The sequence below is a fragment of the Saccoglossus kowalevskii genome, chromosome 16 (genome assembly GCF_978046115.1).
Source record: "Saccoglossus kowalevskii chromosome 16, keSacKowa6.1, whole genome shotgun sequence".
NCBI classification, from domain to species: Eukaryota; Metazoa; Hemichordata; class Enteropneusta; family Harrimaniidae; genus Saccoglossus; species Saccoglossus kowalevskii.
In genome coordinates this window covers 35243911-35266708 of record NC_140656.1, presented here as the reverse complement: position 1 = coordinate 35266708, position 22798 = coordinate 35243911, and the positions used below count along the sequence as shown (strand labels likewise).

The 22798-nt window shown below is 35.4% G+C and overlaps 1 protein-coding gene across 2 annotated transcripts in view; it reads left to right on the top strand.

Moving 5' to 3' along the window:
* LOC102801571 (uncharacterized) overlaps positions 1–22798 on the top strand; it is an 88657-nt gene that overhangs the window by 387 nt on the left and 65472 nt on the right. For both annotated transcript variants that reach the window (XM_085491428.1, XM_085491427.1), the window contains exons 2-3: positions 326–478; positions 17939–18140. In XM_085491428.1, coding sequence (XP_085347554.1) covers positions 414–478; positions 17939–18140 — 267 coding nt within the window. In that variant the 5' untranslated portion in view covers positions 326–413. The remainder of the gene's footprint in view (positions 1–325; positions 479–17938; positions 18141–22798) is intronic.

The following is a 22798-nucleotide window of genomic DNA, read 5'->3' as shown; positions in this document are numbered from 1 at the left end:
ATTTTTTTTTAAATCGCTGAACTTGTGGATTGTAAATCGTATAGTTGTGCCGCTAGTGTTTTATTTCCAACGAGCACTTGGCAATAATGGCGGCAAATCAAACAACGTGTCTCACGAAAGCTGTGTTGCCGTGAGTTGTCACTGCGATCAAGGTATTTCTGATCGATGGCTGCCTGTTTTAAGGCAAAAGGGCAGACAACGAAATGCCGAATGTCGTGTGTTGTACGTGTCATACAGATTTGTGACTTGCGCAATGTTTGTGTTTAACTAAACACAACCTTTAATTTTCTTTCAAAGGTGATTCTATTTATAATTTTTTTTACAGACTATCCGATTCGTTCCAGCAGCTTAACAACTCTTCATATATTTATGATCGTTACCCACCCGTGAATATAGCGGGTTTTCACAAAACCATGCCTACGGCAACAAGTACTTCGGTAAAGAGCTCAGCTGATTCGTCCGTTATGGTTAAAATACAGTAAGTAAGCTAAGAACAAATCAGTTCAAGTACATGATTACACAAAGTAAGAAATCAATCATGTTTTGAAAAAAGTTGGTGAGCAACTCACAGCAGAAACCACCACACCTCTGTCACTGAATTTTAATAAAACTATATAGAATTATTCAATTTTTCACAACTTATTTATGTGGTAAAGTAAGTATATCTTAAAAGCCCAGGTCACTCAGACTACTGTCTTAATAAAATTCCAAATTTTGATAAAGAAAATAGTCAGAATAAATTCATTTTGATTATGGCAAACCATACTCTAGCACCAGCCTTAGCTGTCTTCTTAAAAAACAGCTATGGAACAAAACAGCAACAACTATCTGTGTATTAGGCCACATTTTGTGTTCATTCTATATTCTGTATTCACCATTGGCTGCAAATTGTATTTTTTTGTTTTTGACTTGTTTTATTTTATTTTTTTTAGAAAAGTTTTTATTTTTTGTTTTATTTTTTAGATTGTAGTTTGTTTGTTTTTTAATTTCTTCCTGTAAGACCCTTTTTATCCTTTCCTAAGGATTTTATGCGTCTAATAAAAAAAAAATATATATATAGTAACACAAAAAAATTGACATCACTATTTGGATCAAAGGAAAGTTGTATATAAATAAATTATATCTATCAATTATATATTCTTAATTTGGAAAACTAATTAGGTAATAATTTGTTGTATCATTACATTTTTGCATAACATATGCAATCTCCATAAGTGTGATATCAATGGAATGATAAAGTTTTGATGTTTAATTGTTACCAATGTTACATAGAACATTCAATTCACACACACATACCAGTATATATTTGTGTTCAGTCTTATATCAGAAATAGTTACACACACTGTACTGAATTGTCATGTGATAATTTTTGCATTAATTCAACTGAAGTCTGGATATATAATATATTTATAATTCCAGAGCTGTCAACAGGGATTGCATTAATACCAAAATATGCATTTTGAGTGCAATTTTTGGAATAACACTAAAAAATGTGTACACACAAAATTTTTCAGCAGTCTTTTCAGTATTTATCACTTTGTAGTAACGCGCATCACTATCGCTATTAACAAGGAAAACTAATATTTCGGCAAAGAACCAAGGCTAAAAGTGGAGAAGATGTGATGATGTTTTAGTTACATAGAATGTAGACTTGCACTCAGTTTTTCTTGTTTTTTCAATAAAAAAAATATTATGTGAGTGTATAAATAGCCACATTACAGCAAAAGCTGCAAAACTTGTGACCCTTGCAAGGGTTCCCTTGCATTTAATATTAATAAGCATTTTAATGACAGCACAAATTAGTGTGATTTACATATCATAGGGTTTGATGGGGAAGCATGCATATATACATACAAGTTTAAATTCTTTCAAGATGACTGATTGCTTGCGCATTGACAAAAACGAGCATCACAACTTTTGTGTCGCTGAGGACTCAGGTATGCATTTGCATTGTATGTGGGTCAAATATGGAACAAAATTGTAATCCAGGCAGAAAGGCGCAATTTGCAAAGTTATGAACCTTTCACTATCTGTGGGTGCAAACATAAGTCAGGAATCTCGCCAGCCCAATGGGGGTGTCGGTTGTTCATGAATATTAATGATCACTCAATCACAGTGCAAATAATTTCTTTTTATTAGAGTCAAAATATTATGTTTCATAATTTAGAAGAGTTTGGATTTAAAAATGAAACAATTCAAAACATTCTCAAAATGCAGATGTTGCAGACTAAAACAGCAACAAATGTCTATTTTAAAAGGTTAAATGAAACGCATTTGAAACATTTCAGCCAGGAATATGTTCATGAGTTTCATGATCTTATTTACTGCAAAAACACACTCCTTCAACAAATGGACCACATAATTATTTGGTGGATTGTGGTAATTTATCATTCATACCAACAGCTTCTAAATGTTTACCTTTACAGTAATGAACAAACAAATAATATTTCCAAACATCAAATTTACAACAAGACATAACTTACTTTGCAATGTTATATACTGGTTATACGAATAACTCTTCTTACTCAGTCATGATGCCATGCAACAAATTTTACTTCTCTGATTTGATGTTAAATTCAGGTGAAATTTTGCTTAGTTTTATCGTGAGCAAATGTTTGTGATCACTAGATCGCTTTGGTAAAAAAACACAGGTCTACTATGATGTGTGACCCATTAGTTGACCGGCATGTGTGCTTTGACCCAGTGGGTCTGGTTAAGCAATCCGAATGCTGCATGTTAATTTCGGTAAAACTCAAAGTTTTCTGAATGGTACCCGGTAATGATCAAAAAAGTTACATTGCGGAAGTAAATCAATGTTCTAGCACCATGTGTTAGCATAGATTTCAGTTGAAAACTGCATGATAAGTTTTTGAAAGGGCTGAATAGAAAGTTTTAAAAGGTGAAAGAAGTTTGGAAAAAAAGAGTTTTTACATGATTCTTGACTATAACAGTTTTAACAAATTTTAAACACATTGCTTTTTCTCAACAGATTGTGACTTCTGCTTTGACCATGTTATATTGATTTTGAATTTTAGCTTTTTTGTCTATAATCAGAAAGTATTTACTTAAGGCGTGCTAATTTTACGAAATTGACTACCGGTAGTATTGTTTATAAGCTGCTACCACATCATGCGATTAGATCCATTGTTTACAAATTGTAATCTACGATACAAAATTATATTAATAAACAGACAATTGTTATGGTCGAAAGCATTTCTGTGGTGGTCGCTGATTATGAATGCCGGTTGGGGCCGACCACTGCCCACCAGCGTGGTGAGTTAATGACCTCTCGATGTTATTTCTGAAGCCAAGTATTTTTAGTGCACCTTTGATGCTCTTTTGCAATGCCATCATAACATCAAAGAATATTGTGAACTGCAAGCACGCGAAATTTCAGTTTTGCCACAGTTTCTAATAAACTATGGAGACGAATATTTGTTTATAAAAATTTAACTCCAATTCTGACCTCAACGCTGATTGTGTTGAACGAAACCGTGGTTGAACCAAGTATCCAGGTTCCTGTGAGTACAATTGTTAACATTTTGAGTTCTGTATGGGTAGACCTGTCTTAGATTTGTTCATTTCAATTCTCTAATTTTGATGAATATTTTTGTCACTTTTGGTAAAAAGTGATATTTTTGACTTCTTGTTAAAAACCGCAAGTCCAATTGCTTTGATATTACATATATGTGTACTACATGTGGATCTCTCTCAGATTTGTTCATTTTGTAAAGATATCTTTAGTTCTCTAATTTTGGTGAATATTTTTGTCATTTTTGGTAAAAAGTGATATTTTTGACTTCTTGTTAAAAACCGCAAGTCCAATTGCTTTGATATTACATATATGTGTACTACATGTGGATCTCTCTCAGATTTGTTCATTTTGTAAAGATATCTTTAATTCTCTAATTTTGGTGAATATTTTTGTAATTTTTGGTAAAAAGTGATATTTTCGACTTCTTGTTAAAAACCGCAAGTCCAATTGCTTTTATATTACATATATAGGTACTACATATGGTCCTCTCTCAGATTTGTTCATTTCATGATGATATCTTCAATTCTCTAATTTTGATGAATATTTTTGTCATTTTTGGTAAAAAGTGATATTTTCGACTTCTTGTTAAAAACTGCAAATCCAATTGCTTTGATATTACATATATAGGTACTACATGTGGACGTCTCTCAGATTTGTTCATTTTGTAATGATATCTTTAATTCTCTAATTTTGGTGAATATTTTTGTAATTTTTGGTAAAAAGTGATATTTTCGACTTCTTGTTAAAAACCGCAAGTCCAATTGCTTTGATATTACATATATAGGTACTACATATGGTCCTCTCTCAGATTTGTTCATTTCATGATGATATCTTCAATTCTCTAATTTTGATGAATATTTTTATAATTGTTGGTAAAAAGTGATATTTTCGACTTCTTGTTAAAAACCACAAGTCTGATTGCTTTGATATTACATATATGTGTATTACATGTGGACCTCTCTCAGATTTGTTCATTTTGTAAAGATATCTTTAGTTCTCTAATTTTGGTGAATATTTTTGTCATTTTTGGTAAAAAGTGATATTTTCGACTTCTTGTTAAAAACCGCAAGTCCAATTGCTTTGATAACTCATATATAGGTACTACATGTAGACCCCTCTCAGATTTGTTCATTTTGTAATGATATTTTTAATTCTCTAATTTTGATGAATATTTTTATAATTTTTGTGAAAAGTGATATTTTCGACTTCTTGTGGAAAACCGACAGTCCAATTGCTTTGATATTATATATATAGGTACTACATGTGGACCTCTCCCAGATGTGTTCATTTCGTGATGATATCTTTAATTCTCTAATTTTAGGGAATATTTTTGTAATTTTTGTTAAAAAGTGATATTTTCGACTTCTTGTTAAAAACCACAAGTCCGATTGCTTTGATATTACATATATAGGTACTACATGTGGACCTCTATCAGATGTGTTAATTTCATGGTGATATCTTCAATTATCTAAATTTAATTGAAATCTGCATTGGGAGCAGTGGAGCTATCTCAGCCAACAGGCTTCTTGTTTATTTACCTAATCACATGTGCTGCTGCCATGTTTTCTTTTTAATTTTTTGTGTAATGTATACTGTTTAGTCTCTTGTACCTCTTAGGAGGTAGAAAAGGGAAATAAACATTATTATTGTACATCTGTCACCGTAACACCATACCGGTAAATTTCAGCGTGTCGTAATTTTGTGGTATTTTATGGGGTAGTTTCGTCCTACCATATTAGGAAATGCTAATTCCAAATATGGAATGATTACACGCATAAGCATCCACTAATAATAAAAACAAAAATGGCTGCGACCAGAGTTTGACATGACTCCACACAAAGAAGTTTGCTGATTCTGTTCTAAACATTTTGAATTTCGGCATTCCCATGGTGTATCCTTAAAAGGAAAATAATAATAAGGTTATTATTATGTTTGAGGTACACTGTTAATACACAATAATATTTTAGAGTCAATGTTATGCTTTACATTCTAAAAATTATGAAGTTGAATATACAAAGAAAATCAAGTGCTTAATGTTTCCAAAATCTGACTCATTTATTTTATGACGTTAAATCGTAAACATATATATTGTCAGCAGATCACATAGAGTACTAAGCACATTTAGTTTTAGTTTGTTCACCAGCATTGTCGCAAAACAAAAATATTACTTGCACTGGCTTTAATAATTTGATACAAATCAATTATATTTGAATTGCTAGGAAATAGGAAGTGTGCCTACTTATTGCTTTCAGCTTTCAAACCAAAATGATTACTGGAAATTCTACATAGAACATCTTCAGAACTGGCTGAATGAGACTTTATGAATGAATATTTCTATTAAGGTAATAAATTGCCCTTACCAAATTGTCCGCCCCAATAGTATATTACCGGTAATTGTATACATATTCTATACAAAAAGTATACTTTTTTGAAATTGTGTACATTATTTGTATACAAAATTCATACATACAAGAAAACAGCAATACATTATTTGTATACACACTTTATAAAAAATCATTAATGTATATTTGTTGTATACTAGAAATGTACAGACTTTTTGCATAGGATTCATTGCCTAAATATTGTATAATTTACATATACATAAAATGTACAATATCATGACTAAGAAAATGTATGTTAGAATCATGTCAAAATGAAGTATAATTTATGTATACATTAATTGTACAAATTATTGACTTGGCATCTTGACAAATGTTAGTATTATTTATGTATGCATAAACTGTTCAAAAATATGGAATTTTATATTCAATTAAATTCATAAGAGAGTATAAAAATATTTTTAATCGATTAATCACAGGAATACTAAACTATATTTTTGGATGTCAGTAAAATTATATTTTTACTACAGTTTACTGAAAGAATTCAGTCATTATAAGAAGAGTGTATAACACATTTCCCACGAGAGTTGTTCAAAGTTTGCCTAATTTGCATATATTAAAAATTATCCTGTTTTGGATTCTAACATGCCTTATTGCCAATTTTTATGAACTTTTCCATTATATATCTAGTTTTGGCATTTTCAGTTGAGGATTTTACAATGAAATAAATCAGTATTACTCTCACCACAATCAGTTTGTTGTACATCCTTGGCTCGCATATATGTCAAACAGATACAACATAGGATGTAAATGAATGTACTATAGTCAGTCAGGTCAGCATAAACAATTGATAAATTGAATTCTAAATGTAAGTATAGGTAAATACAAATACATGCTGTTGTGTAATAAGACCACACACTTGCGCAAATGACACGCATAATGAAGTTGAATTTCATTTTGTTAAATAAATGCCCTATTTATGAATTGAGCTTTGTACAATTTTTGTATACAAAAATGTTCCAAATATGGGATACTTCTTGTATACAAAAGTACAGTTTTTGTACACTATTTGCATAGTATTTGCATACTTTTTGTATACAAATCTGTTCCAAATATAGGGTACTTCTTGTATACAAAAATTATACATAAAATGTACAAAATTATTCAGAGTTTGTATACTTTTTGCACACAAAAAGTATACATTTTGTCTAATGAATTTTGGTAAGGGTGATGTCAGAGAGGTGAGTCTAGGTACAATTGACATCACTGAGCTAAGTCTAGGTACAATTGACATCACTGAGCTGAGTCTAGGTACAATTGACATCGCTGAGTTGTGTCTAGGTAGAATTGACATCACTGAGCTAAGTCTAGATACAATTGACATCACTGAGCTGAGTCTAGGTACAATTGACATCACTGAGCTGAGTCTAGGTACAACTGACATCACTGAACTGAGTCTAGGTACAATTGACATCGCTGAGTTGAGTCTAGGTAGAATTGACATCACTGAGCTAAGTCTAGATACAATTGACTGAGCTGAGTCTAGGTACAATTGACATCACTGATCTGAGTCTAGGTACAACTGACATCACTGAACTGAGTCTAGGTACAATTGATACCACTGAGCCGAGTCTAGGTACAATTGACATCACTGAGTTGAGTCTAGGTAGAATTTACATCACTGAGCTGAGTCTAGGTACAATTGACATCACTGAGCTGAGTCTAGGTACAATTGACATCACTGAGCTGAGTCTAGGTACAATTGACATCGCTGAGTTGAGTCTAGGTAGAATTGACATCACTGAGCTAAGTCTAGATACAATTGACATCACTGAGCTGAGTCTAGGTACAATTGACATCACTGAGCTGAGTCTAGGTACAATTGACATCACTGAGCTGAGTCTAGGTACAATTGACATCGCTGAGTTGAGTCTAGGTAGAATTGACATCGCTGAGCTAAGTCTAGATACAATTGACATCACTGAGCTGAGTCTAGGTACAATTGACATCACTGATCTGAGTCTAGGTACAACTGACATCACTGAACTGAGTCTAGGTACAATTGATACCACTGAGCCGAGTCTAGGTACAATTGACATTACTGAGTTGAGTCTAGGTAGAATTGACATCACTGAGCTAAGTCTAGATACAATTGACATCACTGAGCTGAGTCTAGGTACAATTGATACCACTGAGCTGAGTCTAGGTACAATTGACATCACTGAGCTGAGTCTAGGTACAATTGATACCACTGAGCCGAGTCTAGGTACAATTGACATCGCTGAGTTGAGTCTAGGTACAATTGACATCACTGATCTGAGTCTAGGTACAACTGACATCACTGAACTGAGTCTAGGTACAATTGATACCACTGAGCCGAGTCTAGGTACAATTGACATTACTGAGTTGAGTCTAGGTAGAATTGACATCACTGAGCTAAGTCTAGATACAATTGACATCACTGAGCTGAGTCTAGGTACAATTGATACCACTGAGCCGAGTCTAGGTACAATTGACATCGCTGAGTTGAGTCTAGGTAGAATTGACATCACTGAGCTAAGTCTAGATACAATTGACATCACTGAGCTGAGTCTAGGTACAACTGACATCACTGATCTGAGTCTAGGTACAACTGACATCACTGAACTGAGTCTAGGTACAATTGATACCACTGAGCCGAGTCTAGGTACAATTGACATCACTGATCTGAGTCTAGGTACAACTGACATCACTAAACTGAGTCTAGGTACAACTGACATCACTGAACTGAGTCTCGGTACAATTGACATCACTGAGCTGAGTCTAGGTATAATTGACATCGCTGAGCTAAGTCTAGGTACAACTGACATCACTGATCTGAGTCTAGGTACAATTGACATCGCTGAGCTAAGTCTAGGTACAATTGACATCGCTGAGCTAAGTCTAGATACAATTGATACCACTGAGCTGAGTCTAGGTACAATTGACATCACTGATCTGAGTCTAGGTACAACTGACATCACTGAACTGAGTCTAGGTACAATTGATACCACTGAGCCGAGTCTAGGTACAATTGACATCACTGAGTTGAGTCTAGGTAGAATTGACATCACTGAGCTAAGTCTAGATACAATTGACATCACTGAGCTGAGTCTAGGTACAATTGATACCACTGAGCCGAGTCTAGGTACAATTGACATCGCTGAGTTGAGTCTAGGTAGAATTGACATCACTGAGCTAAGTCTAGATACAATTGACATCACTGAGCTGAGTCTAGGTACAATTGACATCACTGAGCTGAGTCTAGGTACAACTGACATCACTGATCTGAGTCTAGGTACAACTGACATCACTGAACTGAGTCTAGGTACAATTGATACCACTGAGCCGAGTCTAGGTACAATTGACATCACTGATCTGAGTCTAGGTACAACTGACATCACTAAACTGAGTCTAGGTACAACTGACATCACTGAACTGAGTCTCGGTACAATTGACATCACTGAGCTGAGTCTAGGTATAATTGACATCGCTGAGCTAAGTCTAGGTACAACTGACATCACTGATCTGAGTCTAGGTACAATTGACATCGCTGAGCTAAGTCTAGGTACAATTGACATCGCTGAGCTAAGTCTAGATACAATTGATACCACTGAGCCGAGTCTAGGTACAATTGACATCACTGAGCTGAGTCTAGGTACAACTGACATCACTGAACTGAGTCTAGGTACAATTGACTGAATCTGTTAGGTCCTGAAGATAGCGTCATCACACAGTATTCCATTAATGAACGAAATTCACATAACAATCTCGTGCTTACAAATAATCCTATAATTATTGACAAGTTGTTACTACCTTATACTAAAATATGTTTGGATATAGAGTACTAACAAATTTCCACTTCCGGTTCGGTTAGACCATGGAGGTTTATACCTCCATGGTTAGACTTATAATGCACCACGAATATTCACTTTTGAGATATAATTTTTGGTATGTGTCGGTTCTTGGATATTTCAGCTTCGTCGTCCTGTACTTCATTTAGTAATTTAAACTTCCCAGATTGTGTAAAAACGTACAGTTTCTCGATTTCGATATCAAAACTGCCTTAATTATTTGCTGGGGGACAGCCGCTTAGGTACGTGCTCTGTAACTTGCAGCGCATGAACCTAAAAACGTTTGGTAATCAAATTCACAGGAAGTTGACAATCCCTAATATTGCTAAATCGCCAGTCGTGAACTTTATCAGGATTCCCGTATGAAGTTACACATCATTCTAGAAAGGAAAAATATTGATTACTTTTGTGCAGGTTATATAATAAAATATGAAATAATTAATATTTTATTTTTGTTAGTATATCTTTATTTACTAAAATATGTACACATTATATCTAATTGGGGTAGGTATTGCCAAGCAAGTTTATAAAAATATAATCAAATATGCCAGGATGGTATTCCCAGAATAGCGCCAGTTATTAAAGAAACATAAAACTTCTCAACAAGGATGAAAGGACCAGTTACTGAGACAAAGTGCTACTCCCCGCAAAACCCACCAGATACGAAACCCACTTACAGCGAAAGCCACTTACCGCAAAGCTACTAGAAAGCTATTTATAAAAAAATGAAATTACATGGTGCCACTAGCCTGATATTTTGTATCAATGTTTGCAAATATGTCTAGGTTGTGGAATATGTTCCATCAACACATTGAGTTTCAATAATAGATATAATGAGAACATTTCCATGGCGTTATTTGTTTGAGGACTGAATGAATCAAGTGTGATATACATTCAGACTGATGGAACAATGTTGAATTTTATCATCCTGCAAATCAAGCTCTTGTGTTCCTTTTATGCTCTCTTAAAGGGGAACCGCTCAATCCCTTGGATTGCACCAAGTGCTCATGGGTAATTAACTCCGCCTCTGTCCACTGAGTAAATGAATGCTTATCTTTCCCCCTGTACCGCTAATCCCACAAAACAACAACTGATATAAACATCCTAAGAACGGATTACAATTTGCTTGTTTTAATATAACACAGCAATTGAATTTCAAAAAAATACAGAGCAGTCTTCATGTGCCATGATTTGAAACATCGCGAGCTCGGTAATTTATACATAGTCGGAAAAATATGACGCGGAACTAATTCAAAGCAACAGTCCACCGGATACCCACAACCAGATTGTTGCTAAACGGTCGCGAAGAAAATCCGGCGACTCAAGTTTATTTGTCTGTTTCAGTTGCGTCGGTCTATTGACGGTACTGATCTCGTATACAGTAAACCTGAGAACGAAACTTCCTATATGCACATTCTGTATACATACTACTCCTCCAGACTGCTAATATAACAAAGGTGAAAACTGTATATTATAAGTACAGGTTATCAAAATCATTAGTAAAGAAAAGTCGCCGCGACTTCACAGGTTTATCTTGTAACCTGTTTATGACACTCGTGTGGAAAATCAAAATGTACACCGGTGGTACCGGCTTGTATCTTGTGTGAGATTTAAGTTCTTGTGATCTGGTGGGTGAACGTCGGGTTGACTTTACAGTCAAAATTAAATGAGCCGTGAGGGGGAGAAGAGCGTTCTGTCAAAACAAGTTTACCGTAGACTCAATTTTAACGACCATTCTGCAGTGCAGCGTTGTATTTATTATAAATAAGAATCCAAAAATAGAATATAAATACACACATACACTCGATTAAATTTTCTGGACATATATGCGACGCATGAACGAAAACGATCTATTGTAAAAGATATAAATTGGAACTGCCTGTGACGTGTTGTCTGGGTGCCCTTTCGTCCGACAGTCAAATACAGAAACAAAAACTGATTTATTTTCTTATGCCAAGACCTGGTTGTTCATGCTCTTCAAGCATGGCGTATTTACGTCATGTACTCTATGGTGTGTGCTGTGGAAACATCTGATTTTGTGGTTTTGAGCTGTCGAAGTATTTCGCGCAAAATAAAACAAAGGGTAACACCATACAAAGCAGTCAGGCCAATGTCTTGTTGATATCCGAAACTTGGAACCTCTAACCATACTCTAACAGAACGGTTATTTCCTGCACGCCTACCAGTATTACACAACTGCCATTTGCAGCTCATTGCAGTCTGACACTTATTCACTGTACCCCTTCCTTTTTCCAGACTGTCTAGAAAGTTATACAAAAAGTTTCATCCCTTAGAAAACACAAGTCTTTGCCGTACGATCAAAAGAAAAATGTCCACATAGTAGTAACCAACATCGTACTTGCGTTCCAAAAAAAAAGTTTTTAAAAAACGAACACTGCATTGCTTAGTAACAAATAATCACGGTAGCGCAATCCGACCATGCTACGTTTCAAAATTATTATTACTCGGTAGTGATTATTAATAAAGTACAAAAAGTAAACTCGAATTGTTCTGAAGCGAAGCTTTACCCATTCACACTAACCACAATAAACATCGTAGTCTTTAATGACTACGGTAAAATTCGTAAGATTGTGGGTCAGGAGTGAGTGTTGTTTTGACTTGGGTATTGTGTTTACATTCCAACGGGAAATTTTTGCATGCTTTTATTTTCGCGCGCTTTTATTTTCACGCTTTTGGACTCAACGCAAAATTAAAACCATGTGAATGATTTCTACTTCTACATTTAGTTTATTGCAATGGGTATCCGAAAGCCCGTAACCTAATGTTATTGACATTGTTTACTGTCTTACATTGTCATGTCTCAGTGTTACCGATGGTTCGACATAGATAAACTACGTAACGATAATGCTGTTTGTAAACCAACAAGCTTTGTAGATTGAATAAACATCTAGGGGATTTACATTTTCGTTTACTCAAATTGTGATTGACAGGAATTTTAGCCACCATTTTAAACTCCTGATTTTCACTGGTCGCGGCAAATTTCGATCGAAAATAACAACATTTATACACCAAAAGCCCAACCAGACGAGTGTAATCGCTAGCATACATATTTATGCCCCTGTGGATATGTATTTGGAACCGCAGCTTGATCTCCAAACATCATAAATGGCACATTTCACGGAGCTCTCGCCACAATGTTAGCGGCTTGGTTTGGATTAGCATACTAATACAGTGGCCATCTTGACCCTTTAATAAAATGGTTATAAACATACAATTTACATTATATTGAAATTCATGGAGGCCATTGCTTAGATGCATTACCTGAATACCTCAATGACGTTAAAAATAGTCAAATATTTTCTTCATAATTTCGATCAGTCTACAAATTCTGGCCTTGAATTGAGTACCCTCAGGGGACTGCAGGGGAAACAACACGTTTTGTTTTAAAAATTTGATGAATTAATGTGATTGTATATTCAAACAACATAAGTGTGTGTGACAATAAATAAAAAAAAATTGTTACTATGTAACTGATACTAACAACCAAAGAATTTGAAATTGGAAATCAATCTCTGTCAACAGTACTGCCAACAACAATCTCTACCGCTTCTGTTGTTGTGCTCATTCACATCTCTGTACTTTATACGTAAAGTTTTGATCTTCTGTTGACATTGTAATGACGTCCTGTCCAACCCCTTTTCAGCCGCTTTCTCTGCAATCACAGCATATACTCTAGCATCTCTAGACGTTCCGTCCATCATTCTTTGAATATTCGATCCTTTCCATACAGATATCAGTAATCTCATTTCTTCGTCTGACCAGTTAGACATTCTGATCTGTAACCTCTGACGCCATCTTGTGCAATGAAAAGCATAAATAAGTTGGTGATAGGGGGTGTTTGGCCTTGTATTGTGTTCACAGTGCACATTGCGTTGTGCAAGAGCCGGTGTGGCAACAATGTTCAGGATCTGGTGCACCCTTTTTACGACGGTGTCAAAAACGCTGATGCCACAACGGCGTATTCTGTTCACACATATATTTTAACAACATTCTGAAATGAAAGGCATTCTGACAATGGCTTATTTCGTCCAGTGAGAACACCACTAATCTTCATTGTTTAAATTGTGTATGTATTTATTTTTGTTTGTCTTTGTTCCTGTGAGTGGATACTTCTCATCTCATAACAATGCTGGCTTATAGAAGTGTTGATGTATTTATGCTGTTATTCCTTGTAAGTTTTGAAATGGTGGCCATGCTGTCTGTAATGTAGGCCACACCCAACAATCCTGAATTTTTTTTGAGTCTACAGCTCCATTGTGTAGCAACGTCCTTCTGGTTCATAGATAGACAATAGTTGTTGCAGCCTTTTGTTGTGTACGTCGTTCATTAAAAAAAGTTGAGTCAGCTGAGAAACACATTGTGGTATGTTCTTACAATGCACAAAGTGAAGAAATCAGACAATGACATATATCTGTGTATAAAATATAAGACTCTACAGCCAAGTTATGTTTGCAGCATCATGATTAGTTCATAACAGTCTACAGTTCAGGCAATTGCTAAGCAATTATAGTCATAACACTAATCTCAGATTATAATTACTTGCTAAATTACAATTGATCAATAATATATATCCCACAGTTCATTCCCAAAGGTCCTAGAGTGGCCATTTGAAGGCTCTGTATAACTTGTACCTAAACCACTGTATACTATATGTACATGTATGATGTTCAGTCAAACAGCTTTGGGACTTTGGCCAGTGTTCTCCCCAAAGCGTTTTAGCTTAGCAGGGTCGCTACTCTATTATTTATGCCGCTACTCTGAAAGATTGCCCGCTACTCCGAGAGATTGCCCGCTACTCTGTGGCATTTCCTGTTACTCTTTGTTTTAGCTTGTAAATACACGTGGGAATCTGTTAGTCAGCGTCATCAGCGTCCCTACTAGTGAGTCAAATCAGACGTGAATGGAAACATGTCAGTGATTATACGCATAGACAATAGACTAATACAGCTTCGTACTTTGACAATATCTGCCCTATTTAATGGGGGTAATCGTGAGCATTTTCTCAGTAGCATATTCGGCTTGAAGTAGCAACGATGTCAAGCAGCAGAAATATTACGTTGTGTTTCCACGTAGAACGCCCTGTTGGGCCACTGGTTCCAAGCGATAAACCCACAAGCAACTCGGTCACCGGTACCCCTGTCGGCCGTGGTACTAAACATGGTGCAAAGAAAAGAAAGTCTGGATTTGATGCACAATGGACAACAGGAAATACGTGGCTGAGAGAATCATCCGATATCAATGGTAAAAAAAGTATTTATTTGTAGCGTTTTACTTGGAAGCGTATTTTGACCTAGTTCATTTTTTGTCGTTCGTCCAAACATTTTTTTCAGAAACTCCTTTCTTTCCGGAAGTTCAAAAATTGTTGGCTACGATTTATCAAAATAACTTATACCAGTGTTGTGTTTTGAAACAGTTGGGTAAATTTTATCGTGGCAATTTTTTAGATTTTAATAAAGTTTAGTGACTTTTCAAAATGGCGGCAATTTGTTTATTTTCGTGTTGATCGTGACGATATTTTTTAAATACAAGTATTGATTCGCCCCTATTTCTTATCTTTTAGGAATGCTGTGTCACATATGTGGAAAATTCAACTTAAAATCATCCAGAAATAATTCTTTGTTATGAAATTCTATGCCATGTATAAATATTACGAAATATGCTATCGATAAATACGCACACTCGGAGATGCACAAGAAGGCCATGTCATTAGAAATGGGAAGCAAAGAAAATCATGGTGTTCTCAAAAGCTGCAGACCACTGGGCTTCCATGAAAGTCCGAAGAATCAACATTACATAATAAGCACATAGCAGCAGATTTATTTAATCTTCTACATAAATTAAAAAAAAAAATAAAGACACAATTTCATCCATGGAAGCCTTTCCTTATTGTTTTCTTTATCTCCAGACATATGCTAATGAGTATGTAAATGATATGCAAATTAGCCACCACTCTGAAACGTTTTTCTGGGGAGGACACTGACTTTGGCCTTTATGAATAAGGGTCACCCTAAATACATGATCACCATTTATTCATAGATATTCATTAGAATCAATGGCATACAAGTTAATTTACAGATACGGTCTTACATTTGTACTATATGTTGGTGGCCATCTTAAATCCTAAATTTTTACAGCCATACAATTCCATGTCACTACCTACAAAATGTAGATTACAGTGCAATAATTTTTCCAGCATTCCTTGATGCACTGCCATTTTGGGCGGGAAGTCTTTCAATATTATGTTGACTTGGATGTTTAAGCTGTCGGAAAATTGAGCTTGATTACAATTTAGGATTCTGACTGAGATTTAGCCAGCCAATGAGATTGTTTTAATTTCAACCAATCAGCTCCTTTATCTTTTCACCAATCATGTACAAGGCCATATTCATTGTAACCATTCATGAACAAAGCCAATATTTACTTTGATAATATAAATAGGAGATGAAATGTCTCTTCTTCTGTTCGTTTTTTGTTCGTCTTGTTCGTTCATGGTTTATTCATAGTTCGCTCAATAAAGTCATCTATTGCAGTCCATACGCAGTTTATTCTGCCATTCCTGAACTTGAACCTACTCTTCTTAACAATTCCCACATAAGCTGACTATCTGGTGATTTTCCTGTTTTTGACTCCTCGTGTGTGAAGCACACAATGGGAGTCTTTGCAGTCACATGTAGTATGTCTGTATGTGTGTGTGCCCATCTATTCCACCGATATCTCAAGAACCATATTTTTTTTATAAAACATGATGCATAGATGCTCTAGGCTGGGTTTTCGTTAAAATTGACGCATATTAATTATCTAATTTTTAGCTGTTCCATGACTGTTCCATTGATATCTAAAGAACCACTCATTTTGATGAAATTTGGTACATAGATGCTGTGTACTAATGCAAAGATTAGATTAGTTTTAGGTAAAAATCTATACATATTAATTACCTAATTTGCATGACAATTGGTCATTTCTTGGCTTTCTACTTATACGCACTGTATCTCAAGTACTAATCATCACATTTTAATGAAACTTGGTATATAGATGTCATAGGACAATGCACAAACCTGATTGGTTTTAGGTTAATAATATTTGCATATTAATTACATGTACCTAATTTGCATAATTAATAGATTTTTAGCTTTTCCATCAATATCTTACTTACATGTATCATCTTATTTCAATGAATGTTATTACATATGTATATTCTAAGACAATACGATGATCTAATTAGTTTTGGGTTAACATCCATAGTAATTACCTAATTTGTATAAGAATTTACTTTTTAGCTTTCCAACAATTTTTATAGGATTAATCATCACATTATAATGATACTTGGTACATGTGTGCCCTGGAACATTACACAGACCTAAATTTATGCATAATAATTGATTAATTTGCTCAATAATTTTTTTTTTAATTTTTTTTGAAAAACATGCATATTCATTATCTTATTATTATTTGCCCATTTCTGATATTTAAAAAAATCAAATTTAAATTGAAAGTGCTCTGAAAACCACAGATGTAAAATCAAATGTATTTTCTGTAAGTATTATAAATTTTGATAATGTAGTTCACATATTTCAGATAGTTTTCATATTGTGCATCTCAGATAGCAGACTAATATTATTTGCCAAGCTTCTTGTTTGAAAGGCTAATCTTAAATTTTGAATTAATTTTAATGTGTCTCCAATACTCTCAGCATATTGGAGTTCTTTCTAAGATTTCTTTGATTGTAACTTGGGCATTGAAACAACTTTTGTCAATAATTGTACATATGCTATAAACAGTTTTATTTTGCTGCAAGAAATTTCTGTAATTTTATGATTAAATGGCATTCTTGAAGAAGTTATCACGAAAGTTGCTGTGTGTCAATAGAACCCCAGTGAACTTTTCACTGCTGTAGGTTTCATGATGTTTACTACATTGTATCTCATTGAGATTATCTTTTGTAGCAGTTGAAGTAAAACTAATAGAGTTAGAAGTTATAATTTGAATTTCAGCAGTGCTGTAATTGTGATCATCAGGTTAGACTGCCCAGATTCCTGGATGTTCAGGAACATTAACCTCTCCCAATAGTCGGGAACCATCTGCACTCAGTCAGTCAGAAGCCCAATAGCACCACACAGTTTAGTATATATTGGAATTGTAACTGTTCGTAATGTTGTTTTGTTCATTTGTAGAAAATCTAAATGCATTGATTCAAAGCAGCCTTCCAGATCGTCTTCCAGAAGAAGCAGTACTAACAGTAGTGTTGGTAGCAGTAGTATTAATGGTAGCAATGCAAATAGTCAGAAAAGTGAAACTAATAAATCTGCAGATGCTTCAAAGCCATGTAATGCACCATGTCATGAGAAGCTAATCACAAAGAGAACATCAACACAGGTATTAAGTCATGAATATAATGTGACTATCATTTCACCAATGTGCACAATTAATTGCCATATTTGCTTTATAAGTATATCTATTGTGTCTATCAGCTGGCATGTTTATTAGTAGGCATGTCTATTAGTGGGTGTGTACATGTCTATAAGTAGGTGTGTCTATTAGTAGGCATGTCTATTAGTATGTGTGTCTACTAGTAGGCATGTATATTATTATTAGGTGTATCTATTAGTGGGTGTGTCTATTAGTAGGAATATACATGTGTATTAGTGGGTGTGTCTATTAGGAGGCATGTATATTATTAGTAGATGTGTATATTAGTGGGCATGTCTATCAGTAGTCATGTATATTAGTAGTCGTGTATATTAGTAGGCCTGTATGTTAGTAGGCGTGTCTGTTAGTAGGCGTGTCTGTTAGTAGGCGTGTCTGTTAGTAGGCATGTCTGTTAGTATGTGTGTCTATTAGTATGTGTGTCTATAAGTAGTCATGTATATTAGTAGGCGTGTATATTAGTAGGCCTGTATGTTAGTAGGCGTGTCTGTTAGTAGGCGTGTCTGTTAGTAGGTGTGTCTATTAGTAGGCATGTATATTATTAGTAGATGTGTATATTAGTGGGCATGTCTGTTAGTAGTCATGTCTGTTAGTAGGCGTGTCTGTTAGTAGGCGTGTCTATTAGTATGTGTGTCTATTAGTAGGCATGTATATTATTAGTAGATGTGTATATTAGTGGGCATGTCTGTTAGTAGTCATGTCTGTTAGTAGGCGTGTCTGTTAGTAGGTGTGTCTATTAGTATGTGTGTCTATTAGTAGTCATGTATATTATTAGTAGGTGTGTATATTAGTATGTGTGTCTATTAGTAGTCATGTATATTATTAGTAGGTGTGTATATTAGTAGGCGTGTCTGTTAGTAGACATGTATATTATTAGTAGGTGTGTACATATGAAAATTTGTGCTTACAACTGGTTTTTAATCTGTGTCGAAAACGTGCACAGAATGGTCGTTTTGTGCATGTTTTTGGACACGGCTTATCAGCCACCTCAAGTGCCAAATCCATGAAATAAACAACCAATGTCAATAGTGTAGCCTAGGTGTTAAAATGGACTAAGTACTGGCAAACCAACTTTTGCATAGGTATGTTTCTAAACGCTTGCTTTTTGGCTGATTTAGTCATCTTTTTTGAACTCAGAAGCCCGCAAAACCTAATATTACATGTGAGAACGAAACAAATTCGTCGAGATTTCACGTTTTCCCATAAAAGGGATGCTGGCTGTTCCCTCTCTGGACTCCCTCCCCGTGTATACTAGTACTGGTACTACCATGGATTAGTACCTTCCTACCACTACCAACTCTAACCACGTTCTCATTTGGTGACGCATGTCAAGCTATAAATGGGCATCAATACTCATTTCGCCCAATATTTCGCTTTTATAACATTTTAATCAACAGCATATCGCTTAATTTCTGACCGGAAAAACGACCATGTTTTTATCCCTTTTTTTTCTCACTCGCTGATTAAAAACACTGACTGCTTGTTCAAACACTGAACACTGGCACATGAATTGTCGGAATGGTTGTTTTAGTGCTAAAGTTTGGAGATTCAATGAGTATTAACCATTACTTAATTTCGAACGACTTCCAAACCATCATACTTTGTTTTGTTCGTGAACGTAACTTGAACTATAACCTCTTGTCATGTGAACGTTTCACAACAAGCTGATAGAACGGGACTGTGTTCCGTTTGAATCCAGGACTGCTATCTCGTTTCAACAATATGATTATCGAGACAATTACGTGATACAGGCAATGTTAACTCCTTAGGGCAGAGACCATAGACACCAGGAACATATTGATGCCACGACCATGTATTTAAAATGAGAGCGTGCAGACGGGCGATATTTCTGGGTTCGCGCGCTCGAAAAATTAAGCGGAAATTATTCAACATGCGGTTGCAAAAGCGAGTAAAAATATTGAACGAAAAGCAGAAGCGAGCAGGAGGTTGGGTGAAATTAGTGCTGTACATTCAGGTCATTTGTAAAAATATGATCAACCAAGATCTATGTCATTCTGTAGCACGCCAGAAAGAGACAAAATGCGGTTTTAAATATTGTAGTCCATGAGCCAAGTGGCTAAAAATGGCGGATCATTACCACTCGGGGTGGCAAAGGCTATCATATATCAAATTGAAGCTTATTTTGTGTAGATTCCGAAAAAATATGATAGCAATTTTTTTTTGGTAGCTTAAAGCGGTCACGTGACCTTGACGTTAAACCACCATGCATATTCATACAATTCATTGAATTGCGTTTTTGGCTATTTTCCCAAAATGTAATCAGCTAACATAGCTACTGTTGTGACATGTTGGTACTTTGATGTATATTTTTGCAAGTAAATTTAACTTTCGAATTTTTCGAAAAAAATCATGTGACAATGACGTCAGCATGAAAATCCAAAAATTATAACGCTAGAAAATATATTAACATTTTCTGCTAAAATCAAATTGATTTTTTTAATTTCAGCACTGAAACATTTTGCAATGCATTTTACTACTGCATAAATATTTGAATGAACGTAAAAGTAATTGTTTTTCAGAATTTTTCTCTCAAATTAAAGTTTTTGCAGATCAGGCATCCCGTTTGGTGCATGCAAATAAGGTTTAAATTGAGTTGCTTGCCTTTGAATACATGTTTAGATTTGTATGTAAATAAGCACTCGTTTAACGTTAGTTCCTTAAATATAAGATATTTTTCAATGGTTCAATCAGATTTGCTGATTTTGGACTTTTGTAACTTTGTGGTAGCTTTGACGTTTTTGCTAATCTGCCATCTTATTTTTAGCTTCAAGTACGTATGTAGTTAAGACTTGCGATGATTTCACGTACAGCTATTGTGCTTCAATTTTGCCGCAACAAAAGAAAGTCATGATGAAGTTATCCAGAGTCGACACTTTCAGCATTTGTTTCATCTGTACACAGAGTACACACATCATCTCCGTAACAACAATGACTCCCTTTCAGCACTATGGATTCCATACATAGACATGATTGAACTAATGCTTGACATGATTTGTGCCTCAAGAGAAGAAGACTGGATGCTTCACCTGGTGTTTTGCATATGATGCAGTTAACTACGCTAGATACATGTCAGTTTATTACAGTGACATGACAAGTCTGTCCGACGAACACACTGAAATATATGAGTTTATGAAATCTGGTGAATTCTCAGTACAGAGAACAACCCATTCGGAAGAATCCCTGTTGATCAGACTGTTAAAGAAACTCTTAATAAAGACACCCAAACACCTGGGAGAAAAAAAAGATTCAGCTTGAAACCTGGAGCTGTACAGATATACTATAGGACAGCCGAGTTCAGGGCTTTGGTTCTTAGTAATTTGCGTGAAATGATAGGCTGTACCAAAGGTAATAAAAGTCATGCTGATCTCCAGTCAACTCGTATTGCTGATGAGATGAGAAAGATGTTGCCACAATGGTAGAACTCATCAAGAACTGGACAAATCCATTTGCTGGGCATATGTAGCTGTCAAGTATCTCTACTGGGGCTATGGCCTCAGCAGACATTGCACATAACCTTAAATGTGCATATCTTGTTGGTGATGCAGCCTATCATGAGTTCAAGAGGAACCATCTGGAATCAGAGCCAGCAAAAGTCAAGTTGCATGACACGTTAAAGAAACAAAAGCTGAAAACCTTCAGCCATTTGTCAAAGACAAAGACAGTAATCAAGACAAAGGCACAGAGACTGTTCTCCGTTCAGATCGAAATATGTTCGCAAGAATTATTATAATAGCTGAAAGTCAGGATTTACAGATGCAAGATGTTTTGAAGCATCCGCTAGATCCTCTTCCTACATCACTGGCTTGCCGCAGTGGTTTTCCCTGCAAAACCAACAAAGCACAACTTGGAAAAGTTGGTTCAGCCGACAGTTGAAGTCCTGAGACCTACTGTATTGATGGCATGACACTGGTCCAGAAGCTGAAGGTTGACTATCTTTCATTTGATGAGATTGCAGACATGATCTTATCTAGAGTTTTGCATGAAAGAGAAAGTAGTTCTAGAATAGATGTTGTGTTTGATGTGCACAGAGAATAGTCCATTCAGTCAATTGAGAATTAGAGGTGAGAGAGATGCCATCACCTTCAAGAACCTTGCGGCTGGCCAGAATGTGAAGCAGTTCTGAAGCTTTTTGCGCAATGGCGAAAACAAGAACAGTCTTGCAAGATTTGTTGTTGAGCACTGGAGAAAAGCATGCAATCGTGAAAAACTGCAGGATAAGGAGCTGTATGCAACATGTGGGAAACGTTGTTACAAGCTGACAAAAGAGAGAGTCATAGAAATTGAAGAACTAAACTCAGAACATGAAGAGGCTAACACTCGACTCCTCTTTCATGCTGAGCATGCTGCGAAAGAGCAATGGTTCAGTGCTATCATCATTTCCACAGAAGACACTGATGTCAGAGTCCTTTGTCTTGCATTTTCGTTTTTCATCAACATACCTACTTATAAGCCTAGTGTTTCAACTCCATGCACGGTATATAGACATACAAAGAGTATCAGAGCATGTTCCAGAAGGTTGGGAAAGAGTGGAAGTTGTCCGAGGAGCTTTTACATCACTTAGAAGCCTTCGTTTGCGCTTTGTATGG